Here is a 21,034-nt window from a genome sequence, read left to right on the forward strand (position 1 = left end):
TTTTTTTATCACACAAATATACATGTACAAACACCATGGCTTAAACAAACCTGATAGAAAATACAAACAAGATCAGACGCATAAAAGACAAACAAAACAGACATGAGACTGAAAAACGGAATTTAATGAATTAAATTTAAGGGATAGGGCTTTTTTTTTTGTAAATCATATTACTCTATTATACTAAAAAGTTTCTGAAATTACAATTAAATTGGCCGACATTTAGCATTTAACCAACCATGTCATTTCTTCTCTTTCTTTTGCGACGCACACATAAATCTGGTGTCAACGTCATCACGCAAGAGGAATGGGATTGTGGGTAAAAGGAAGACCGTTGTTTACCATGGCGACGGGGACGCTACCGTTCATTGTTAACGGACACAAAGTGCCTCTGACATTATTCCTTGTAATATACAGTGGTTTACTGAACTGCCAGCAGTTTATCGTGCCCTATAAGGCTCCGACAGACTGTAGTGTGGAGGAATTCTTCGATATCTCGAGTCTCTCGTGTGCGAGGTGCGGTCTAAACCAGCAACGGAGCACAACAGGTCGGTTAACGCACACACACAACATCCCGAGAACTGATTTACTGAGGCTGCAAAGTGGCATTAGTCTTTAAAGAGCAAATTAACTTTAACTTTGAGCTGTTCCCGCCGCGCACGACCCAAAGAAACCACAATGGGTAAGGTAACAGCGAGCTGGCGAGGTGCAAAGGACGACGATATTTACAAAGCTAAGATCAGAGCATGTGTGTGTGTGTAGGGGGGAACAACAACATTTTAATTAGTTGGTTAGCTATCTGATGTCTGACACAAATGTCTGTTAAAAAAGGTCATAATGGCATTTTATATGTGTCTTCCAGCCTGTTTTAAAAATACATTTGCTTGGTTTAAAAAGTGATTTTGACCATGAGAAGATGTGGGTCGTAGGTGAGACAACCTCTGGGTTAGAGGACCATTAAAGGGGCAATCCTCCCCTGAAACATGATTCACAGTGTGCTGTTTGGATTAATATGGGGTGAAGTCAATGCCTGCAACCATAGACGACTGAAGATCTGGGCAATGTGGCTGAAATCTATATCCAGAATGTATTTTAATGTTAATAATATTTCCCCGTGTCAATATGTCTCATGATACGGCTAAAATGTACAGAATCAAGAGTCAAAGAAAGTGCTAAACTGTATTCCACCTTTATGCATTAATCAACCCAATTTCTTCATTTGTTTAAAAGAAAAACAGCTGATTATTTTCATTATCCATACGTTTTAGTTCGGCCTTTGAAATGTCAGAAAATAGTGAAAAATGTCCATCTCAATTTTCTAAAGCAGTGTCATTGACAGTGCAAAACCAAAATATATTCAGTTTACCATCACGTAAGCCAAAGAAAAGCAGAAAGTTCTCATAAATAATTAATATGAAGCTGGGACTGGGTGAGATGTTTGGCATTTTGCTGTGAACTGATCCTCAAAGTATAAAAAAAAATTCTGTCGATTGACTTATGAATTAATTGATACTCGCCCTATTGTATTTTTGTTTTTAATCTGCTGTTTTTTTTCTGTAAAGCACTTTGTAATCTTGTTAAGGAAGGTGCTATATAAATTAAAGCGAGGGGCAGGTGGTGTTTTTAGGTGTTAATTTATTTTAGTTTTTTCAACCACTGGCCTTTGTGAGCTGATACCTCAGAACTCAACACTGAACATGCTCTGTTCCCACTAACTGTATGTACTGTTTGTATTGGTCTCTCTCTCTCTCTCTCTGCAGGACTGAGCTGCATTTGCAAAACCGGGTATCAAACTCTCACCACTGATAAGGGGTCCATTACTTGTCAGCTGTGTCCCACTGACAAGCCTGTATGTGCAATTTACCTTTAATGTCTTTTATTGCTGTTCATGTCACATTAAACTGCAAATAATACACAAACAGTTTATAATACCATTTGTGATAATGCTTTCTTGACACGTTGTCTTTCTTTACAGGCAGTAACTAAAGGCGGGTTTGAGTGTATTCGCTGTCCGGGCGGTCTCACCGAGGAGGGGAACTGCAAGTGCCCACAAGGCAGTGTCCTGGGTGAGTGACCAGTGACACGACTAATTTATGGGAGGCAAGAAGTGACAGGTAGAAATAATTGAAAGGTTTTGCATACATATAAATCCCTCCCTCCACCATCCCCCTCAATGGCAACATCCCTTAAAAACAACTTAAAATTAATAAGTTGGTGGTTTGGAGTCTTAGAATCATATCCCAAAATATGTCTTCATCAAGTCTCTCTTCCATGTTCTGACTTAGCACAGACAGGTTCTTCTCTTATCCACATAGTTTGGAGTATGTTGCTGATATAAATCCCTCTGGTGGGGAGAGAGTTTATCCAGTTCATTAAAGGGTGAATGGGAAGCTTGGAGACAAATATGAGCCAGACAGGTCAAAGAGGTGTCACAATGCCTGAAAACTTGACATACCTTTGTCATTGAATAAATCACCAATCTTATTGATACCTTTTTAAATTGAATTTAATTTCAGTACCCTATTTGCATTTAATATATTCATGTTATGCCACAAGGGGGTGTTATAGTGCCATTTTAGGTTCCCCACCCCAACGCTTCTCTACAACTCTGACATTTCTAATTGTGTTGCCAATAAAAGGCCCATAATATAGCATGCAGTGTTTCTCCTTTATACCGTATATGTGTATATATATATATATATATATATATATATTCACATATATGTATGTATATGTGTATTAGTCCACTGATGGATGGTATCGTTACACTTCGAAAGTGAATACGAGGCAGAACATTCATTTTTATTGCAGATATGCAATCATGCTTGCTGCAAATTTAACACAGTGAGGCAACAGTTAATTGTGTGTTTTATGTATAAGTGGCTGAATATGGGTTATGTTTTCCAGTGGAGAGAGATGTCAATGGAAACCTTCTGGATGAGGCCAGGTGTGAAACGTGTAATCGAAATGCCCCTGCTTTGGCTGTACCAAACAGCAATGGAGACAGGTACGTATTTATCCCATACAGTGGAAACACTGACATATCCAGCTGTTTCATGCAGGTTCACACATTAACCAGGCAGGAAGGTTCTAACACTAAATGTTTTATGCAATGTAAATTGTAGATCCACTGGTTTTGGAGCTTAAACTCAGGATATCTCAGTCTTTACTGCTCCAATGTTGACCATTCTTCCCTCAGCTCTACGAAAGTCAATACTAAGTGACTGCAGTCTTTTACTTGGTTATTTGATCTGCCGCATAGCAGACACAAAAATAAACATTTTGAAGGGAGTATTGTGATTTTATACTAATGTGAACATTCTAAAGCTAAACAAATAGTAATTGTGTTAAAGAATCTTTAAGAAGAATCCATGTCTTCTCCATGAAGTGTCCACGTTATCTAATAGATAAGGACCCCGGCACAAACCCACAGTTCAATGAGGAAGTTAAATCAGTGCAGATCCTCCATTGATTTATGGATTGAAGGTCAAAAGTTTGTCAAAAGAACCTCATTTAAATGTGTCTCTTGTTATGTTTCTATCTCTCTGGCACCTCTCATCATTTTCAGCTTGACTTATGGTTGTTCCACATCTCATGTCCCCAGTGTGTCTTCCCTGTCTTCAACCCTCTGTGCCTCTCATAAGCACTAGTTTGTGGCTCCCAATATTGCAAGGACAGATTTGATTTAGTTTGTTCTTACAAATGGCTTATGCCTGCTTACTTTCTCTTACCACTGGTTTTGTGCTGACTGAGTTTGAATACAGTTTGACTTGATTCCAGGTTTACTTTGTACAGTATAAAAGGGATGAAACCGTTTTAATAATTGTCTTTCAGGTGTGAGAGATGTCAGGCCACCTTCATTAACACCTCCTGTGACTGTAACCCTCCTAATGTCCTGGTGAGCTCTGACCCTCTTCCTAACCCATCATACACACACCATTCAGTAACTTATAGGATATATGTATCATCAATGGTTGGTATGTGATTCCAGGCAGGAGGATTATGTATCCCTCCAGGCAGCCTCTCCACCAATGTGAATCCCAGTGTCAACTATGCTCAGTTGGTGAGTCTCCTTCTCTTCTTTCACTTGCTCACTTTATTTTGGTGTATTCTGAGTTGTTTTGTCTGTTCTGTTCCTTTTGCAGAAGGTCAGCATCCAGTCCGCCTGGTTCGTCAACAACTTGTACTCCTCGTCAGCAGCCTGCCTCGTAATTCCAATTTTCTTTATCTGACATCATAGGGAGCAAGTTGTGGTGTTCATAACCAAACATTTTGCTTTAAACATTATGTGTGTGTTTCAGCTGCTTGAACAAGTTGTGTGGTTACAGGTCTTCTCCAACCTGACGGCATGTCAGTCTCTTGGGAACATGTGTGTCATGAACATGCACTCCTTCAGCGGCTTGTCCACAGATGCCTGTGGTCTCTTTAACACCATCTTTAGATCCAGAGCTGCTATGAGCTCAACTCAAGACATTTCTTACTGGTAATCAGCACTATCATGGCATATGTGTATATACTGTGCAGTCTTTGCAGGGTTTTTTTCACCCAGAATGCATAGTAAGCACTTTGGTCACTCTTTCTCCAGGAGAAATAATCTGCCATGGCTTTACTATGGTGACGAACCAGGACTGGCCAGTCGAGTGCTTCAGACCGATCCTGTTCCTATTGGGTTCAGTTTCAGAGGAAGAAACAAGGTAAGTCTTCAAGTTATCACGATAAGGAACATAGCAACGGAAGAACTAGAAATAATAGCACTATAAAAACAAATTGAGCAATAAACTTACTAGGTTAATAACATGTTCTTTTAATTGACATATTCTGTTTATCTGGCAGAACACTGACATTAAGCTGATTGCTGCTGTTTACAACGTCAGAGGAGAGTTCCTCAGATGGGAACCCGTAGGAGGAAGTAATCTCCAGGTAAGATGCCAAACAACTTGGTCGGGCCAAATCCCAATCATTATTTCCCACCGTAAACATATAGGAGGCTGTTAATTACTCCACACCATGTCCCTTCTTCTCTCCTTCTCTTTTAGCTTTGTCCAGATACAACCACCAAACAGGCTGCAGCCTTCAGCTTTGGAACCGCTTACCAACAAAGTGTGAGTGTTTCTTCTTTCATTTAGCTCAGAGACGGTGCACAATCTCTCCTGCAATCCCAGTTGTAATATAAGCTGTGTGTGTGTAGTGTGATCTCTCAGTAGCGAAGCTGTTGGATACCCATCCAGAGCCGTTGTTCTATGATGTGTTTATGGATCTTGGTGGAGGAGAGAACACTAAACTACTCCCTCTGCCTACACTAGTCTATAACCAGCAATATAATGGACGCTTCATCAACCAAGGTGGGATTCAATTTTTTTGTGTGTCTGCATACATTTGTGTGTGCGCATTGCTTTGATATATTTGATCTATTTCCAGAGAGCATGAAGAACTGGTACCTGTCTCGACGTATGTTTCTTGTTGACACGCTGAGTGGAAGAGAGAAGAGCATGACTTCCCCGCCTAAAGTCATCCGTGTAGCCAGCAGTGTCAAAATAAGGTGGGCTCTGTCGTGGCAAACAGAAACAATAGTTGCAAACAAAAGCCTCCATTTACGGAAAGATGCACATGAGATTGGAGAGAAATTGGTTGCACTGCAGCATATACTCGAATATCACTGTTTTTTACAAGCAGGTGCATGTTTATCATTAAGGTCAGAACACAAATTATGTGCTTGCAGTCTTCACCTGACAACAGTTGTCGTGCAGTTGATATATAAATTGGATCATTTTACACAGACACACAGAGAGAAGCTTCTCGGAGCAGCTTTTATCCTTAAATAATGTCATCACATTCTTAGGTTATACTCCATCATGCATATACTTTATGTTTTGGCAGCTACAAGCACATGAGCATTTTCAAAACAATTCCCATAACAGCTCCATCACAATGTGTGCATCACCATGACAAAAAAGTGAAGGCTTCTGTTTGTAACTGCTTTGTGAGACATTAACAGTGTCAGTGTGTGTGTTTGGTAGGTTTCAGCTGGTTCCACGAACCCAGGAAGGACAGGTGTTCCCCCCTCTAATGACTGTGACCTACGGAGATGTTCCCATCGATACACAAACTGTGTCTGTAAGTACACACGCACGCACACACAGAGGTGTTTGTACATCTAGGACTCTCACTGAAATACAGACATATTCTCTAGCCCTCAACCATCACAACTGAATGCCTTACCACAACCCTAACCCCAATCCTAACCTAAACTTAAAACCTAACCTTCAAACAGTCCTTTGGAGTAGTCAGTTGTCACTACAATGGTATAAAACTGAAATTGAGCCTCACAGAGATAGCAATACACACACACACACAACTAGCTGATGGTCTCAATCTCAAAAATGAAGTTGCAGTAAGATTGTTTTCTCAGCGGGCTTTCTGTTGGAATAAAAACATTTCTGTCTCTTTATTCATCTCAAAAACAAGCTATTGGTCTGCTTATGTATTGAACAAATGTATCTCTTTATAGATAACGTTTTCTGTGGAGTATGAGATGGATCAGAACGAGGCTCGCGCTAAGACAGATGTGAGTATGGATGAACGTGACAGAAAACGGGGAATTTCTTATGTATGATGGTGATTTTCAGTGTTTATGTGCACGCAGTGACACAGTATCATCTGTGGCTCTGATATTTTTGTATGTGCACAGACTGCTCTAGGTGTGATGGGTGGTGTGGCCGTGCTCTACTCTCTGCTGAAGACAGTCAGCTGGAAGAGGAGGATCGCCTCTCCGCTCATTGATGTGGAGGTACTGCGCCTGGAACATGTCAATATTTGAGCCTCTTAAATACATACAGTATGTTGGTTTGAATTTGAAGTAATGTTAGTCTCTCCCTCCTTCCGCCTCAGACTATGCTGAAGTTTTTGTTGTTTTATGCTGGAGATCTGGCCAATGTTTTCTTCGCCGTCACTGTGGGAACTGGACTTTACTGGCTCATCTTTTACAAGGTTAGTCTAATTCCTTTGGGCCTTTCTTTTATAGGCTCATAGAGGATGATTGTGATACCTGAGTGGTCTTTAATGTTTGTACCAGTATCTTCTCTCTGCAGCTTTTTCATTTGAGACACTTTAACTGTATTTCTTTTTAAAACACACAGTTTTTCTTTTGTCTTTGCATGGACTTTTCTTTTCCTCTCTGCACTCTTTAGACGTTAAAGGCAAGTCTTTTTCCTCCTTTACCTTGTTTGCCTGAACATTTCTTTTGAATGCACAGATTTAGGTGTGATTAATATTTGCTGGTTTCTGGGATTAATTTGTGTTTGTGTCTGTTTAGGCCCAACAGTTTGTATCAGTGCTGTTACCACTACCTGCTCAGGAGGAGCAGTTTGTGACATACATTGGTTGTGCCTTCGCTCTCAAGGTTAGACACCTACTGGAAAGATGTAAAATTAGCAGTATTGTTTTTAAAAGATAGATTTTGTGCTTCTATTAGGAATATTTAAAAACGTTTGGTTTTGCTGTATTTGTATCCAGGCTATCCAGTTTCTCCACAAGCTGATCCTTCAGGTGTCAGTTGATATATTCTTTATTGACTGGGAGAGGCCACGAACCAAAGCCAGCAGGCCTGTGCAAGGTACAAACATATTTACTCGCAGTATTCATAAGAAGTAATTATCCAGCAGCTGTTTTATTCCCTTCACCGTATTCCCTGCTGTTTCAGCTACTGGTGAGGCGAAACGTGACCCCTCTCCAGTCAGCATCTGGAGGACCTACTTTGTGGCCAATGAATGGAACGAGATCCAGACCATCCGCAAGATCAGCCCAACTTTTCAGATCATGGCTGTGCTCTTCTTTCTTGAAGTACATCTCACATGTCACATCAACTCTTACACTCTGTTCTTTTTTGCAATCTTTGTCACGTCCCTTTTTCGTCATTTCTGACATGTCACCCTGCTTTATCCAGGTGCTAGGATTCTCTAACCTGGCCCTGAGGGATCCCTGGCCAACGTTAGAGCGCTCCACACAGGCGTACACCCCTTCATACAGCCTGATGCTGCGCTACGGTCTTGCAGCCACGCTGTGGCTTTGCATCGGAGTTCTGCAGGTAAAACTGCCACCGTTCCCTTTGATCTCTCACCTCTCCCCGTCTATCTTCAGAAATCAAGTAAATATACAGTACAAGTGTGGAGAGCTCCTTTTAAAAGATAATTTATCATTACAGGTGATTTTCTTCACGCGTGTGGGTCCGTTTCCGGGGCTGAGCCCGCTTGCGGGAGGGATCAAGGGATCCGTCGAGGTGTTTGTGTACGGCATCTCTTGGCTGCGCATCCAGTGAACGGTGTAAGTTAAGAATTGGGGGGATGATCATATTCTAAGAAGAACGAATTTATCCGTATGTGAATGCGTTGGTACTGAGATTTTAGCTCTTGTCTGTGTTCTACTAGATTTTCTGTGCTGCTGTTATCTCACCGTTGTTTTGGCTACTACATTCATGGGCGTTCAGTACATGGGCATGCAGATACAAACATGGAGGAAATGAACAACAATCTGAAAAGAGAGAGTGTATGTACACTGACAGACTTCATGTTGTCTTAGTAGTTGTAGATATTTATGAAACTATTGATTTCACATCATATCCATCCTCTTTCTGACTTCCTCTCTGTCTTACTCTGTCTCAAGGAGTCCCTGTGTGGTCAGAGAGGTCTACTTCCCAACACAGAGATCCAGACCTTTCAGGTGTCTCTAACCAACCGTCTGCGGTCGCAGTATGAGAGGATACGAGAGCCGCTCAACAGGGTGTGTGCTCTCTCTGTTGTGTTGTAATTGAGCTATAAACTAACAAACCAAGAGAAAAAAAACATTCCTAATTGCTTGTCTCCTCTGCTCCAGAGGAACAGGCCATCACGGCTGATTGATGCATCTTCGGCTAACCAGTTTGAGCAGAACGCCAGAGCCTACCACACCATGAACCACTTCCTGGGATCCATTATAGACCATGTTAGTACAAATGCTCAGATGAACTCACACCAAGCTGAATTTGATTTGACCTGATTGTATATCAATTCATTTGTTAGATTCTAAAGTATATGAGTTGTTTTCATATTTCATACAGATGAGCTGGTTCTGTCTCTAATGTTGCGTTGTTTACTTCAGGCCCACTCTGACATGGACTATATAGTGAAGGACAAGCTGATGTTTGAGAGGGTCATAGGGATGGAGTTCCTTGAACCCAATGAAAAAAGCATCTTTTACAACGGTAATGACCTTTTGGAAGGTTGTAAATTACTGTTTGTTTACATACATATATGTAAATATAATGATGTCTGCTTGCATTTCTCGCTGCAGATGAGGCCCACTCCTTCAGTGATGTGCTGTTTTATGGAAACGAGGCCACGCTGCTGATCTTTGACACTTTGTTCTTCTGTGTTGTCGACCTCGGATCTCAGAGCTTTGTGCTGGCAGCTGTGCTTACATATGTACAGCAAATGGTCAGTATATAGTGTGTATATAGTATGTTAACTTCACTGTTCTAAAATAAAACATATTGAAAACCATCTCATTTATTACAGATATTTCGCTTGATACGTAACGCTCTCGGAAGGAGGAACCTCGTCAACAAGACTCTGGTGGACGATAGATTTCTGATTTGAAATGATAGTAATTGGTAGTGTCAGTGTTGTTTAGTTGCATTTCACATCTTCTTCATGTTTACTGTTCACAGCTTGTGCAGCTCTTTTTTTTTGTACTTTTCTTTTCTATTTTCACTGCTGTTCCATGATGTAAATATGCTAATTTTTGTAAAGATTTCGTTTTTATTGATTAAAATATTTTGATATGTGTTTTGACAGTATTGTTTTGTGTTTTATTTTTTTAAAGTATTTGTAATAAAACACAATTTCTCCGCCAAATGTATTTCCGATAATGGAATCTCCTAAGATGACATAAAGAAAATCTTTATGTAAAGAAATTAGAAGTGAGTGATGGCATACACTGTGAGACTATATAAATGTGTCAGCCCTCAGACACCAATATAACATTTTATCATTTTTAGGTATATTACGATATTGTGGACGATGCTGCAAAACACTGAGCAAGACTGTTTGATGGCAGCATTGGTTTTTAAATGATTTATGCATATATATCTGGTTATTTTATGCCGTAACAATCCCTCAATTGCTGCAGATTACAGAGAGAGGTTGTCACAGTATTCCTATCATATCAACACTGGCCTCCTCCTCTTCATATACTCTGTTTGTGGGGTCAATAAAAGCCGCAGCTCTGATTTTTAAAAGGCCCCTTTTCTTACGTATGGGCGTGACCTGACGTCATCGCGGCTGTCCGAGCTCAGCCAATCAGCGTCCAGGTCGCGGTGCGGCGCTCCAGGATGAGACAGACCGGAGGGGACGGTGTTCAGCCATGAACTTCCACAACTTCTTCACATCCTTCGGTTAAGGTTAGTCTGACTTTCTCTGCTCATTTGTCGACTGTTAGGTGTGTTTCCAGCCGTTGCCGCGGTGTTTAACGTGAGCTAACGTTACCCAGTTGGACGGTTGTTGCTGGGTGTAACCTAGACACCACTAGCCTCTATTAGCATGGATGTTTTTGGGCTGCCTGGTTAACTGACGCACGTCGTATCCATCGCAGAGCTAATGTTAATATCTGTTACATTGCTGTTTGGGAGCCTCCTTCAGCTCTGAGACTGATCTCAGGTTCTCGCTATTCGCTCACGGTTGTGCAGACTTCCTCTGCTGCTAGCTGGAGAGAGAGAAAGAGAGAGAGAAAGAGAGAGAGAGGGTCTTAATGTCAACAAATATGGCAACTTTCTTGCAGAGCTCAGAGCTGGGACGGGCCCTCTGTGGTCTGTCTGACTCATACACAGTCTGAGTTTGCCCAGCTTACTGCTACACAACACGGTTGCAGCTGCATAGATTTCTACCTGAGCAGACATCACCTGAACTTCTGCATCTCTCTCCAGAAGCAGACTCACTAATAGGAGATCCCCCCTCCACCTTCACCTCCACCTGACGGGCTGCACTTAACTTACCTACTTAAGCAATGAGGACAGATTATATGGAGAGACGCAGTCAGGATCCAGTTCACTGGGTCATGACCAGACAGAACATTTCTCAGGATCTAAATGTCAGGGCTGAGATTCTTGCCAAAGGTTATTTTTAGTCTTGGTGTGTAGCCCGGCTGACCTGTAGTTGGAGAAGAGAGCAGGGTTGTAACTGAAGCCAGACCCCAGTACATGCTCCGGTGGTCCCATTCCACTATACACATTTTCTTGTGACCTGTTCTGAAACTATCAAAAGTCAGCCGTTGTTGCTGTATTTTTGCAAAAGGCTCTATAATATCTCTATGTTATTATTAATATCTCCTAGGTTTGACGTCCTCTGCACTGAATGCACATTGAGCAGGATGTTCAGCAGAATGTGCATGCAATATATTTAAATCAGAGGAAATCTAAATACATTTCAGTTTAAGTTTTACAAACAGACCCAACACCAACTGATGTAATCTCATACAAACGTCCCACCATATCTTCATGAAGGATCTGTTTTGAGAGAAGAGTTCATTCAACTCTATGATCATTTTGGAGGATGTCATTTGTCCTGCTGTTGAACTGTATTGCATAATACAGAGAGGTGTTTTCTTTTTAGCCTTCCCTATTTATAGAGATAGGTTTGACAAAGTAATAAAAAGGCCGGTCAGTGTAACACAATGCAATTCAGCAGCACTGCAGTGATCTAAAAGTCAAATCAACACTTCTCTAAAGCAATTTTAAGACATAGTTAATAACCTTACTGAGGGCAGGATTTATTGCATTGCATTAGACTGCGTTAGTTTTACCTGGGTGGATAACTTTGCAGCTGTGTGTGTTATCAGGGTGTAAAATTCACTTTTTTGGTTGGTGAATATTCAAATTGTACCAGCCACCTCAATATATGACCATTGTTTTTTTTTTTTGGCTGGTGATTGAAGCAAATCTACCAACCACTTGTATATTTCATACTGTGTGTAAGTAGCTAGAAAATGCTGCACTAATGTAATGATGATGATAAAATCACTTTTAACAGAGGCATTAAAAGATCTCCACACACATACACCACCGTTACCACTGTGCTCTCCATCCCTAATCTCCTTTTCCTTTCTCCTCACTCCCATCTGTTGTTTTCTACCTGCCAGCATTTTACTGGCCAACGTTATTCCATTGTTGTCACTCATTCTCTGTCACATTTTTAAAAACGTTTTTGTCTTACTCTTAAATTTCCAGGTAGATAACCTCATATATATATATACACACTGTGGTTCACCACACAGGAATAACATTCAGTTGTGTTTAATGTTTAATGGCTCAATAACTTTCCAGGAAGGAAATAAAAGGGGATGTCTGTTTCCAGAAGTTTAGGTTTCTCCAGAGTTCTCCAGAACAATAGGCAGTTAATCAACAACCTGTTTAAACCATTGATCTGATTTGATCAAAATTGGTCACAGGAAAAAGATGTGAGCAGTGGCCAGCAGGATTTTAAAGGTGTAAAAGGGCAAATACCAAAGATTGGGCAGTAAATAAATATGAAAATGTTACGGTTTCAAATGTTACTCTCTTGTATGGTGGGTTGGTATTGTTGGGCTATTTAGACACCAAGTCCTTTATTCATTTAAGGCCCTGCTGCCAACCTGTCCTACCTTCTGAACCTCCTCTCATAACATCTCTCTGATCTGACTCTTTGATTAATGGTGCATAAAGAGAAAACTCTGTTGTCTGTAGATCAGTGTTTCTCACTGCAGGTGGGACAAACATGCAGTGATACTAAGTTAAAAGAATAGGATTTATGCAAAAAAATAGCCCCACGATCACTGGGGGGCGTGAACTACTTTGGGCTTCTGAGTGGGGGCACAACAGAAGAACTTTGAGAACCACTGCTGTAGATGACTCCATCTTGATAAAAGCCTCTGAGCTCTGCATTGAATATCTGTTTGTCTGTTTGTGTATGTGTCTGCAGTGCGCCTTCAGCCATGCCTGTGACATCTCAGCTGCTCAGGGGTTTTCCCCGTACAAAGGCCTTGGCCTCCAGTCTGTTACCATGCCAACAACACCAGTCCCAGCTAGGACCCATCACTCAGCGACCTGCCTCAAGACGGCCCTCTCGCGTATGGCAGAGCCACCAGCACTCGAGAAGTTACCAAACGACCTCAGTGTTTCGCAGCTACATCCTCACCCCCCCGCAGGTCAACTCTATTCTGAAAGCCAACGAGTACAGCTTCAAGGTTTGTGGGGTTCATTCATGCACACAGAAAACACTTCTTTTGTATTTACCATCTCTGTATTTATGTTTTCATCTTACCATTTCTACGTGTTGGGGTTTCTAGGTGCCGGAGTTCGATGGGAAGAATGTGTCATCCGTGATGGGTTTTGAGAGTAATCAGCTGCCAGCCAACGCTCCTATAGAAGACCGTCGAAGTGCCGCCACATGCCTGCAGACACGAGGAATGCTGCTGGGTGTGTTTGATGGTCATGCTGGATGTGCATGTGCACAGGTAATCCTAACTCTGTTATCACATATAACAAACAGCAAGCAGGCATACATGATGCACAGTGTAAAAGAAGACAATATGTATCTAGTTAATATAGGAACATTTTAAACGTGTAATGCAAGTGGAAGATCTGGTTTTATTCTGTATCCTGTTTCATTGACATTGTTTTCTCCTGGGAATTGTTTAAGTTTCTAACTCTCCTGCTCTCTGCCAGGCTCTGAGTGAGAGGTTGTTTTACTACATAGCGGTGTCTCTGCTGCCCCACGACACACTGTGCGAGCTGGAGGCAGCAGTGGAGGCTGGCAGGGCCCTCAGTCCCATCCTGCAGTGGCACAAACACCCCAACGACTACTTCACCAGGGAGGCTCAGACTCTCTACTTCAACAGCCTCCGAACCTACTGGCAGGAGCTAATAGATCTCACCAGGTGAGGACAGAGAAACACGGCAGAGGATACACCAAAATATTTCTACCGAATACTTAAAACCATTCTTGAGCTGTACAGTCCAGTTTCAAAAGGGTATCAATTGTTGTTCAGGTTCTCTGCTTTTGTTAACATTTCAAACTGGACTTCCTAGTTTCTTATTTTATCTTCATCTGTATCTTGTAGCAACATGCCCACACCAACACTGGCCCATCTGTTGTTTTGCCAATATTACTGTTGCCTGTTTCTGTTCTCGACCTCTGCCTTCCTCTCTTATCTGCAGCACACATATTGCTCTGTCTCTGTTTTCAGCCCGGGCGAAGTTCCAGATACCCGTGAAGCGTTGATGAATGCCTTCAAGAGGCTGGACAATGACATTTCCTTGGAAGCTCAGGTAGGAACAGTCTGCTGTCTTAATGTGAAACAGTGCTGGTGGTCCTACTAAAGCCATCTTGTGTTAATGAGGAACTCGCATGTTTTCCCTCAGTCCCGTAAATATCTGAGTTCCTCTTTAACTTTGCTTTGTAAATCCCTAACAGGACTTCTTACACCAGTACATGTTTGCAGATTTGAGGGTTTATTCTGGGTTTTATTCAGCAAGTTTTTTTTTTCATAGTCTCTTAGATAATGCACTGTATCTGTAGGTATAAAAGGATCATTCTAAAGTAACAAATTCAATAATTTCTATTTGGTGACTATACACTAAAGAAAACAGTAATTCATATTATATTCCATTTTTGCCAATAGATCCTCCTAAATGAACCTGAACCTTTAAAGTCTGAGTATCTGTAACTCAATTTGCATGATATTTAGTTAAGTTTGAATAACTGAAGTCAAAGCTTTGAGGCTGAATTTCCTCTCCTCTTTATCTTGAATTTCCATGTACATATTTTTTGTAAGCCTTCATTGTTAACAACTAGATGATCGGGCACAAGTTCATGATAAGACTTAAAAAATATGTTGCCTTGCATCAGAGTCTCAGTCACTGAAGTCTGAATCAAATTGCAAGTCTTTAAATTTTGTCTGAGTGCAGGACTTGAGTGCCATTTCACATATTAGATTGAATATCGCCTTTGGCCCATGGCAGCAGTACAAAAAGATTGTGAGCATCCAAATTTACTTTTATAGATTTAAGAGGAGCTCAGGTGTCCTCGCCTCTCCCTGTAATTTAAACCATGAACCATATCCTGTCTGGAGGCTCACGGTGTTATTTTGCCATTTAGGTTGGAGACCCGAATGCTTTCCTGCACTACTGGGTTCTGAGAGTGGCCTTTTCTGGAGCAACGGCCTGCGTGGCTCACATCGATGGATCAGACCTGTACGGAGAAAAAATACACGCACACACATTCTTGTCAATGTATCCAAGTGTTGCATAACTTTATCTATCTTTAGCAGCCTTTTTTCAGCCTTGCTTCTTCTCCCTCTCTGTTCCTAAAGGTTTATAGCCAACGCAGGAGATGCTCGGGCAGTGTTGGGGGTGCAGGAGGAGGACGGCTCCTTCAGCGCTCACACACTCTCTAATGACCACAGCGCCCAGAATGAGGAAGAGATGGCTCGGATACGGGGTGAACACCCTCCATCTGAGAGGAAGACAGTTATACGACAGGTACTACACCTACTAATTAGCTTTTTTGGTGGTTGTTGTTGTTACAGCATTTATTAAATCCTCTTCCCCTCTTTCTGTCGTCTCCTTTATCAGGACCGGTTGCTTGGCCTCCTCATGCCATTTCGGGCATTTGGGGATGTGAAGTTCAAGTGGAGCATTGAACTGCAGAAGGGTGTGTTGGAGTCTGGACCTGATCAGCTCCACGAAAACGAGCACACCAAGTTTATCCCTCCAAACTACCACACACCCCCTTACCTGACCGCTGAGCCTGAGATCACGTACCACAGACTGCGGCCACAGGATCGCTTCATGGTGAGAGAGGAGGCACATTTTCATCACCTACAAATCCTCTCCCAAAATACAAAGTTTCAAACGTATATACCACATTGAAAGTTGTCAAGTCCACTTCTGACAGGTCGTACAGCTTCTTGGATCTCATTCAAGTTTGTCGCCATTTTTCTGTCACAATTCTTCATAGATGTAGCTAGCTATGTAGGAAGATGACATCCACATTCTTAATTGTTTAACGGTTTACCCAAGAGCTGTTAACAACCGTCAGTGGGTGCAACTCCCGACCTGTTTGAACTGCTGAATGAATGGAGATGCTGTCATTAAGAAGTCTGGAACCAGGCTAGGAAATTACTACCCTCTACAAAAACGCTAGAATGACATTAAGACACATTGTGGATCTGGTTTCTCACCTCATTCTGGTGTTTGTACAATTATGCTCATCCGAGATGGTTTCCTAAAAAAAAAAGAGCTGCACCCATTTGGATCTTTTTGTACTCCAAAAATGAGTGAGCTGTGTTTTTCAAAACAAAATGACAAAAAAACAGAGCTGTCTTTTTTTAAAAGGAATTATCTTGCATCTAGGCTCATGATTGCTTGTTGTATGGCTAAATCTGCAGACAAAGGTTTTGTTTGTGAAGAAAGATTATCTGTTTTGTAATGAACCTCATTTTCTCAGTAATTATGTGAGTCAGGCTTATCTGATGTTACAACCATGTGTTTTCTGACCCCAACTCTCCTCTGTCTGTCCGTGTAGGTGATTGGCTCTGACGGCCTCTGGGAGACTCTCCACAGACAGGAAGTAGTTCGTATTGTGGGGGAATATTTAACGGGGGTGCACCAGCGTCAGCCCCTCAAAGTCGGAGGCTACAAGGTCACCCTGGGACAGATGCAGGGGCTGCTCGAAGAGAGAAAGGCTCGCGTGTCCTCAGCTTTCGAGGATCAGAACTCGGCGACCCACCTGATGCGGCACGCGGTGGGAAACAACGAGTTTGGCACGGTTGACCACGAGAGGCTGTCGAAAATGCTGTCGCTGCCCGAGGAGCTGGCTCGCATGTACCGCGATGACATCACCATCATAATCTCTCAGTTCAACCCTCATGTGATTGGAGCACAGAGACAGGACGGGCAGTCCTGAGCTGGTGTTATAAAGAGGAGTACACACACACCCAAACGTGTGTAACTGCGTACTGAAGATCTGCACACAAGCACACTGTGGACAAACAGGCCATATTAGGAAAATATCTGTCCAGCAGTCTGAATGAATTGTTTTAACTCTATTTATGTAAAGAATTTGTAAGTTTGTATGCAGTGCTCGAGAAGATCCAGTTCCGTATGAAGTGAGAAGATCTCAGTTAAAAACTGGACTGTCTGTTAACATTATTTACAACCTTATTTATGCTGCCAATATCCTCTGTCAACCGTTTCATACACTCTTCTCTGCGTGGCTAAGACGCTGTTACAAACTGATTTTCGTGCCAAAACATTCAACCTCCTCGCCTGCTGGAAGACTCAGCAGGGTTGAAATGATAGAAATTCCAAAGAGGTTGAAGGTTGGACTTTAGTAAAGAAGTCTTTGTTGATGCAGCATTGACTTGTTTGAAATGGACTCTAACTGGGCTGTGCCATTATAACACCACACTCTCTGCTGTCTGGTTTTGTTATTTGCATCTGTGAGGCTGATGTTACAATAGAGGACTGTTGCATCTGGTATTTTTTTGGTTTTATTTACACTGCAAATGTCATTGTATGAGATATTCTTAGTACTTTCTGAACATACACATTTTGTTCTGCATTTCCACTGCAGTCTAACAGTATTTGGATGACGCTTACTCCAGCATTGAGTTTAAAGGTGCAGTGTGTAGGATTTAGTGGCATCTAGCGGTGTAGTTGCACATTGCAACTCCCTCGCTTCACCCTCCCCTTTCCAAGCACGAAGGAGAAACTACGGTGGCCGGAAAACTCGCAAATAATGTCACCGCCCTATCTAGAGCCAGTGTTTGGATTGACTGTTCTGAGCTACTGTAGAAACATGGCGTACTCCGTAGAAGAGGACCTGCTCCCTCTGTAGATTAAAAACAAAACAATTCTTATTTTCAGGTGATTATACTCTCATGAAAACATAACTATGAGTATTATATTGTATTTCTGCCTATAGATCATCCTCAGTGTTACACACTGGACCTTTAAGAGCTGACTTTGAGCTTTAAAGTGTTTACATTCATATTGAGTGAACACTGGGGCTACATGGTGCATCTGCTGTGGATGTAAATACTCTCAAATTAAAGTTGAGAGTTTAAACTCATAGTCTAATAGTTCCCATCCTGTGTGAGTCCCAAGATAAATCTCAGGGGTCACAACATTATAGTAATTATAGTTACACAATTATGTTACACACTCTGTTTTCTCTGACTTATCTAATACTGGATATTGTAACCTTCAGTCCTTAAATGAAATAATTTGAATAATCAATTGAGACAATTCTTTATTTTAAAGGGTCACAAGCCAAAAACTTTGGGAAGCACTGAGGTAGTGATTGAAATCTAATAGGTTACAGACTGCACAGTCTAACAAGCCATTAACTCTTGGAAGACTTGCACTGTGCACCACTACAGGTAGACTGATACATACCTGGCTTTTTGTACTTTATTTTTTTCTGAAGGAATGATGTCTGTTAAGTGAAACTCTAAGCAGACAAACTCCTCCACAATATTGTTGGCTACTGCTGTGAAGTAGTTGGAGTAAAATAAAAGTTTGTAGTTCTTTTCCAAACTTTGTGGGGTTAAAAGGGACACGTGTTTAAAAAGCCTTATGTTTGTTTGTTTGTTTTCTGATTGGTCAACAGCAGTGTGGGTAACATTTTTGTTACAGTTTGGGATTTTATTTTTCATGACAGACACTCTCTTGATACTCTCCAGTTAAACACTAATGACGGGGTCGAAGCTGTGTGTTCAAGTGTATTTAAGCCCAGATGAATGAACAGAATGTACATTTGGAAACAAAGAAGCTGTTTAATATTAAATATTATTTATTCAGCTTTAGCAGTATGTTACATGTCTTTATCTACAATCGTATGTATAAATTGTAACTTATGTGGGTTAAGTTTTGTATATGGAATGGTTTAATAAAACACTGAATACACACCATTTCATACTGTTGTTGTGTGTTGTGGTTGACACAGGCTGGCCAGCAGTGAACACACTTCAACACCACAGAAAGCAGCAGGACGTCCCGCTAACCTTTAACCACCTGAAGAGTCTCAGGTTACAGTGTAATGGTCACTTCAACTGCAGACATGTACTACAGAGTAAAAATTTGAGGTACTGATACTTTATTTTCATGTTCTTCTACTTTATAGGAAGGGACATTTTACTTTTTACCCCACAGAATTAGTTAATTACTTTTTTTTTATCTGATATCTACATAGAAAATATATCAAGAGTTTTTTAAAATGTGATGCACATCACTAACTATATGTACTATTTTACTTTAAACAACTAGTTAATTAGTCATTAATGGATTGTTTTAACAACTGCTTAATGAAGAATAATTTTTCATGCAAAAATGCCAAACATATCATAGTTTCAACATCTCAAATGAAGCAGTTTGCTGTTATTATTTGTCTTAAATTACAGTAAACTGAATAGATGTTGGCTCCAGGAAGAAGCTCCACTCAACCAACTACAGCAGTATAATGCTGCTTACATATTGATGCATCAATATTAACAATCTAATGATATGATATATAACAGTATAATACTCACAGAGGACACTTGTCTGCATTGATTACTGTTACTTTTGATACTTTGTAATTCTTACACACCTTTACCTCAGTAACAGTAAGTGAATATAAGTATTTTACCACTGTGGTAACACTACGTTTACTTAAGTAAAGAATCTGAGTACTTCCTTTACCACTGACACAAATGTTATTTTCCTGAGACAGTCAGTTAACCGCCACTAGATGGTGCTGCAGTATCAACACAGGCCCAAGAGTCTAATAGTGGAGGTTTAACTGAGGAGATACTGTCATCAGCTGGACTTTTTGTGTAATGGTTGTATTATGTAACAAAATGTACCTGAATACATCAGTAAATAATATTGTTAGTTAGATAATTAAAATGACATGTGAGTATTAAGTTTTGTACTTTTCTTTTAACCTATAATTGGTTAAAAACTAAATGCTGGTTAGCCTACGCTCACTGTTATAAATGGGGTGGACAAAATAATAGAAACAGCTGTCAGTAAAACACAATACAATTCAACAGAACCACAAACTGCAGTTGTATCAACACCTTTCTTACACAACAAAAACTAAACACATTATAACCTTAATGAAGGTAGAATTTATTGAAGAACTGTTGTATTACACTGCATTAGTTTCATGGGTGTCATATAATAAACTGTGTATAACTTTCATAAGAAAAGTTATTAACAGTATTGTGGGGCAGATACGATTGTTAATAATATTCTACCTTTATTTGAAAAAAATAATTAAAAAAAATATTCTCTATAAACATTTCCTGGGGTCGCATTATTTGTAATAAAGGGCTCTTTTTTCTTTACCTCAGTCACTCTTTGTTACCTCTTTTGATGTATAAGGGTCACAGAGAGAAGGTTTTACGTCAACATCTCTTTTTGACGTACTGTATGCATCCATAACAACAGGAATATTTGGTTTATTGGCGACATTCAGTCAGTTTACAGGAAATAACCTTCTCTACATAACATTTTGGTCAGCTACATGCCTCATTTCCGCTGATGATTTTCCTGGACTAGTTTGTAAAAGCAGACTGAGTGACATTTGCTTATGGTATTTCGTGGGATGAAGACGCAGGACGTGTTATAAAAATCATCCCACATAAACAGTATTAGAACAGAGGGGGGCTTAACACCTAATTTATCTAAAGTTATCCACCACTAGAAGCAGTCACAACTTGTCAGGCGTCCAATATTTAGAGAACACTGAATCACATTTTAAAAGTGACACATTTAATGAATTGTTAAAGCAGAGTAGCTGTATCTTTGAAAAAAATAACACGCAGATGTACAAAATGTTGGTAATAAATACAAGGGAACTTTCACTGATCAAAAGAAAACTAATCAGGAAAAGGGCCGGTAATACCTAAGGGACATCTAATGATTTAAATTTAAAATGGATGTTATTTTCAAGAGACACATATACATTGGTGAAACACTTTA

At 40.6% G+C, this 21,034-nt stretch overlaps 2 protein-coding genes across 2 annotated transcripts; both read left to right on the top strand.

The window, feature by feature from the left end:
* The first annotated feature begins 325 nt into the window (after window positions 1-325).
* On the top strand, window positions 326-9,763 carry tmem67 (transmembrane protein 67). Its single transcript, XM_035672403.1, is given in 28 exon segments — window positions 326-548; window positions 1,761-1,849; window positions 1,976-2,066; window positions 2,908-3,007; window positions 3,835-3,898; window positions 3,992-4,063; window positions 4,146-4,208; window positions 4,329-4,483; window positions 4,586-4,694; window positions 4,834-4,920; window positions 5,037-5,102; window positions 5,189-5,342; window positions 5,419-5,539; window positions 6,018-6,114; window positions 6,509-6,565; window positions 6,689-6,787; window positions 6,889-6,987; window positions 7,313-7,399; window positions 7,513-7,612; window positions 7,700-7,839; window positions 7,943-8,083; window positions 8,201-8,218; window positions 8,356-8,541; window positions 8,659-8,775; window positions 8,869-8,976; window positions 9,133-9,235; window positions 9,325-9,467; window positions 9,549-9,763. Coding segments are annotated over 28 exon segments (2,952 nt in total). The 5' UTR covers window positions 326-343; the 3' UTR covers window positions 9,630-9,763.
* Window positions 9,764-10,308: 545 nt separating this feature from the next.
* pdp1 (pyruvate dehyrogenase phosphatase catalytic subunit 1) lies at window positions 10,309-18,978 on the top strand. Its single transcript, XM_035671834.1, has 9 exons — window positions 10,309-10,432; window positions 12,984-13,248; window positions 13,351-13,518; window positions 13,730-13,941; window positions 14,251-14,332; window positions 15,162-15,256; window positions 15,376-15,544; window positions 15,638-15,856; window positions 16,590-18,978. Exons 2-9 carry the CDS (start codon window positions 12,997-12,999, stop codon window positions 16,968-16,970), a joined length of 1,578 nt encoding a protein of 525 aa, XP_035527727.1. The 5' UTR covers window positions 10,309-10,432; window positions 12,984-12,996; the 3' UTR covers window positions 16,971-18,978.
* Window positions 18,979-21,034: the final 2,056 nt, after the last annotated feature.

Source organism: Morone saxatilis, unplaced genomic scaffold (genome assembly GCF_004916995.1).
Source record: "Morone saxatilis isolate NCDOM2014 unplaced genomic scaffold, NCSU_SB_2.0 Contig24, whole genome shotgun sequence".
Lineage (NCBI taxonomy): Eukaryota > Metazoa > Chordata > Actinopteri > Moronidae > Morone > Morone saxatilis.